Source organism: Lygodium microphyllum, chromosome 18 (assembly GCF_053477565.2).
Source record: "Lygodium microphyllum isolate KBCC chromosome 18, Lygodium_microphyllum_v1.1.10, whole genome shotgun sequence".
In the NCBI taxonomy this organism is placed as follows: Eukaryota; Viridiplantae; Streptophyta; class Polypodiopsida; order Schizaeales; family Lygodiaceae; genus Lygodium; species Lygodium microphyllum.
Genome location: NC_141152.1, coordinates 63,101,246 through 63,106,180, shown reverse-complemented (window position 1 = coordinate 63,106,180; position 4,935 = coordinate 63,101,246). Strand labels below are relative to the sequence as shown.

Here is a 4,935-nt window from a genome sequence, read left to right as displayed (position 1 = left end):
TAGATGACTAATTACCGTAATAGCTATAAGAAACGTTAGAAATTGAGATACATAGCAAATGGCAAGCAAATTGATGCATAAGGGGTAGACATGAAATGGGTATAATAGAAAGAAGTTGAACTCGCCAGACTGTACAGTCCACTGTGTGCAAAATTCTACAGAGCAGCTAAGTCGCTGATCAGTCTAGTTTTACGCCCTTTGGATGAACCAAAACTAGACCCCCAAGTCTCTCAGGCAATCTGAAGCTCTTGCTTCAAGTTTAATCCAACCAGAGTTTCTGGATTGCTGCATCTTGAATTTAAATCTCTCTCCTCTTCAATTCCATGGCATGAATAAGATAAAGGGCTTGAAATATAACCCATTTAAAGATGATAATAGAAAATATGGAGATTAGAAGTATTGGGACACTTTCACCATTATCAGAAGAGCATGGCGATACAATGCTAACGAACAGAACAAACAGTAAAGTCTGTTTGGAAGCGTTACCTCGTTTATTTGAAATTAATTACTTCATTACAAGACAAGTCCTTCTAAGAGGAAATGAATCCCATCGCCCGGGTTTAAAATCTGTATACACTGGCTGAATTAGTGCTATATGCACCTGCAACAAATCAGTTGGTACCAAATATATATCTCTCAAGAGAGGGGTCAATATGGGCTGCCTTCTTCTTGATGATGCCCGGGCGGATCTTTGCAACATGCTCCTTGTCGGATGGAGGCATTATATGCAGGCCATCGTGATTGAACTCCGGCTGAGAATAGTATTGGCTAGGACGAGAATTCCAGCTAGGAGTATTGAGCCTCTGCTGAATATCCTGGCTGGGGGCTGATCGGTGATGGCCGAGCAGATGGTGGTGGTAGTGGTGGTGATGGTGGTGCAAGTGCCTGTGATGATGGAAATGGTGGTGATCATGAGGAACAGTATAATCACCGGAGGCTATTTTAATTGATCTGGCTCTGCTGTATGAAGACAGAATGTGTCTCTGATCATTACATTCGTCATTATCCCCATCATGATTGATTATCTTGTGATGTACTGGCTTGTGATGTGGTTCGAGCTGCTGACTATGGCCGCTAATTATATGATGATCATCAGCAGCTGAAGGGAGTTCATTAACTGCATCTAGCAATTTCTTTGATCTGGATGCTTTTGGAAGAGAGGAATATGATGCAACCTCCACAGAATTGCAGAAGGGGGTGATACCTACTGGCCGCATCATGATATTGCGTATGAAGCCGCCTACGACGTTCTGCCCATTCTGATTATGAAATTGATGCTGTTGATGTTTCACATGGTGGCGGCTTTTATGACTGTGCTGTTGATGATTCTGACAAATATTCTGCTCTTGAGGTGGAGTGCTACTGCTGATATGATCAGGCGCATCCTTCAATTTCGAACCATGATCAAGCTGCTGCACTAAATCATGAGCAGTAGCTCCTGCTGCTGCTGATTCGACATCCTTATAACGGGCATGTTTTAGTGTATGTCGCAGCTGCTTCGACACTGCGTGCAGCTCGTAGGAGTCAAAGAGAGAACTGTTCGGGTGCAGCTCAGGTAAGTGTCGATCATGATTCTGGTCATCAACGTATGGATGTGCATCAGCCCTGCAGTTTTCATGATCGTGAGTATCATGATTCTTGTAGCAGTCGTCGATTCCACTTACCGGATCTGGCCAAGTGATCCAATATGCATGAGGAGTCTCATCAGCAGTGAGGCTAGTGTCAGCACTGACAGTATGACTGTCACCACTAAACTTAGTGTACTGAGATTCTGCATGAGACATGCAGGTAGAAGTACTGAACCGCTTTATGCTAGTAGTACTGACCTCGTATGTGTCACTACTGATCACGAGACCCGTTGTGTGATCTAGAACAGACATGCTGCTAGAAGTGCTGATCTTCTTTGTATCAGGAGTACTCGTGATCTTATAAGTGCCAGCACTGAGCTTACTGTGATCTGCATGAGACAAGAGAGAAGTACTCATCTTCTTGGTATCAGTTGTATCCATGAGATAGTAAGTGACAGGACTCAGGTTACTGTGGTCTGCATCATCAGACGTGTTAGTAGTACTGATCTTCTCAGTCTCAGCAGCATCGAGCTTGGTGTGGTGCGAGGCATGAGTGCTGGGAGTGTCAGTGGTTAGCTGCCGGTTTGATTCAGTCTCGAGCTTGAATCGGGAAGGCCTGACCAGGGGATTAATCAGCTGGGATGATGAGGGCTCATGCTGCATGTAAATGGCAGCCTGGCTGATCGCATTTGCCTGCAGCATAGTATCCTTGTAATGATTCTTGATGTATTTGAGTCGGGTCTCTCCAGAGGCTGCTGAAATACTACCCGTCTCAGTGACAGTACTATTACGACTGCCATGATGTTTATACAACCATGCCCACGCTGCCGCAGCTTGCAACTGATCAACTGATGATGATTTGCTACGACCCTCATCACCAGTACTTTTATTGCTGCGATGATGATTATCATGTCGATGATGGTCGCGATCGTGTTCATGAGCATGATCGTGATCATGATGCGACTGAGAATCTCCACTGTATTTAGCAGCAGCTGATCCTGAGCCAGTACTGCTGCAGCTGCTACTGCCATTTTTACTGCTATTCAGCTTCTTCCATCTGATCTGCGACACCTCCTTTGGCATTCCGATACTGAATTGCAAGCTGATTTTAAAAAATTGGCAGATCTTGCTGCCTAGTTACTTACGAATCGCCTTCAACAGCGATTTTGATGCGGCAGATGGATTCTTACATCAGAATTAATAGGCCGGCGACGCCCTAATAGTGCAAGAATGGCGGGCCGGGGACGCAAACTGATATCTGATCAGAAATGTTGCAAAACATATCAAAGTTAGACGCAATAAAACAATGAATCTAACAGAAGAGCTGCGAAAGCAAAGACAATGGAGGAGGCCATTACCGGATGATCAGTCTGGAAGGACGAAGAGTAAGTGCGCAAGAGATCAGCCGCGAGGGTAAGATTTGAAAACACAGAGCAACACAGAGAGTCTGAGAGTTTGATCAGGCGAGAGAGAGAGAAAGAGAGAGAGAGAGAGAGAGAGAGAGAGAGAGAGAGAGAGAGAGAGAGAGACTCACGACTGATGAGAGATGATGAGTGAACGAGCCGACGATGAGAGATATTGAGCGATACTCGAGTGAGAGGGACACGAGTGTTCCAAAAGAAAAGCATTAAGCTCCTGGCTGGGAAGCGCGTACAATCCTTGACAGAGGGGATGAATATCAATCAATCCAACCGTACCCATCATCCTCAGCCCATGCCAGCGTTCAGCTAACTTCAACATGAGCTCGTCGTTTCTCCACGGGTTCCATCAGAGCTATTAAGGCATGCACAGGACATTTCGGATTCAAATGTCCAGGGGATCATGTGACACGTCACACGACTTTTGTTGGCCCGGCTCAAAGGGGGGGGCGGGAGGGGCGGACTGCATCGACCAATAGGGTGAGTTCTCCCACGTCGGTGTAGGAAGAACTCTAATAGGGGGGGGAAGAGAGAATAGGGGGGGAAGAGAGAGAGATTGTGTGCGTGTGTCTTTCACCCCCACTAAACCAAAAAACACTAATAGGGAGAATAGAGAGATTATGTGTGTCTCTCTCGATTAAAGTAACATATTCTAATGGGGGAAGAGAGAGATTGTGTATGTGTCTCTCTCTCCACTTTAAACTAAAAGACTCCTAAGATAACCAACCAATAAAACTATTCCTAGGAGTCGTGCCAAATGGCCCACACCCGGAGTGCTAAGCTAACACTCCTAATATAACCAACCAAAAGAACTACCCCCAACAATCATGCCACGTCTAGAGTGTACATTTCCCTTTCAAAGTAAAGGTGGCTATGATTTTAGTAACTAAGAATGAAAAAGATGTCACACCATACAAAACTTATTTGACTTCTAAAAGGATTAGCAGGTCTTACCCACCCTACTCTAAGTCAATCACTCTATAGGAATAATCAAGAACCCTCCCAAAGGGAAATTTTTCTTTAGATTAAGCTATCACAGGAAGAGTTGTGTGGAGAAGGAGTAGGGTAGCACAATGTGGCAACTTTACTCCTGCTAACATGACGGCAGTACCATCATGCCACCTTAATGATGCACGTGCCTACATGTTGAAGGGCTCGGTGAAGTTTCAGAGGTCTAAGATGCTTGCAAAGCCATTGCCTACGAATGGACGCTACAAGCATGTGTTGAGTAGTCCCCATGTGGAGATGGCGGAGATCGAGTGCACCCTTTGTGAGGATCAGGTATGCCACAACAAGGAGTGTACGGTGAAAGCGGCAGAGGGGGCACAAGTTCACAAAAACCTTGTGGCGTTGTCACTTGAGAATGTCAAACAGAGGTATGCTATTCTTTGGTATGTTGGTGTCTATCTGTACTTTTGGGGCGGCCTCCCCTAGAGGAGGACTTTGTACACTGGTTCGAAGGAACTTATCACGGTAAGGCTACCCTCTTCTAGTTTAGATTTGTCGAGAAGGGGTTCTTCTTGGTGGTGTTGGCCTCGAAAGCTGAGAGGAACTAGGTTATTCTGGCGTCCTTTGTTGGTTATAGAGTCAATCTGGTGTATGCCTTGCCATGGTTGTCATCCTTCACCCCTGACGATGTCCTTCAACATGAGTGTCTTGTTTGGATATCCCTTCCTGATTTGCCGCCGTGGCTGGATAGGGAGCTGCCTACCATTGCTGCTACATTGGGCAAAGTTTTGTATGTTCTTGGGGTCACAAAAGTCGGGGGACTACTCAGAGGAGAACATAAGATGTGCATCCTTTGGGACCATCGTAATGAACCCCCCGAATATTTGCAGCTGTGGGACTCCTCAGGGATGGAGATCATACTCAATGTCAAATTTGCCCCATTTTCTGACGCTTGCTACCATTGCCGTAACACTAGCCATTTTGTGTGTAACTGCCCGCAG

At 45.7% G+C, this 4,935-nt stretch overlaps 1 protein-coding gene across 1 annotated transcript; it reads right to left on the bottom strand.

Moving 5' to 3' along the window:
- Positions 1–312: 312 nt before the first annotated feature.
- LOC148020946 (uncharacterized) lies at positions 313–3,281 on the bottom strand. The gene is made up of 2 exons (XM_087698769.1): positions 2,927–3,281; positions 313–2,826 (listed from the first exon to the last, which is right to left on the bottom strand). Exon 2 carries the CDS (start codon positions 2,649–2,651, stop codon positions 612–614), a length of 2,040 nt encoding a protein of 679 aa, XP_087554895.1. The 5' UTR covers positions 2,652–2,826; positions 2,927–3,281; the 3' UTR covers positions 313–611.
- Positions 3,282–4,935: the final 1,654 nt, after the last annotated feature.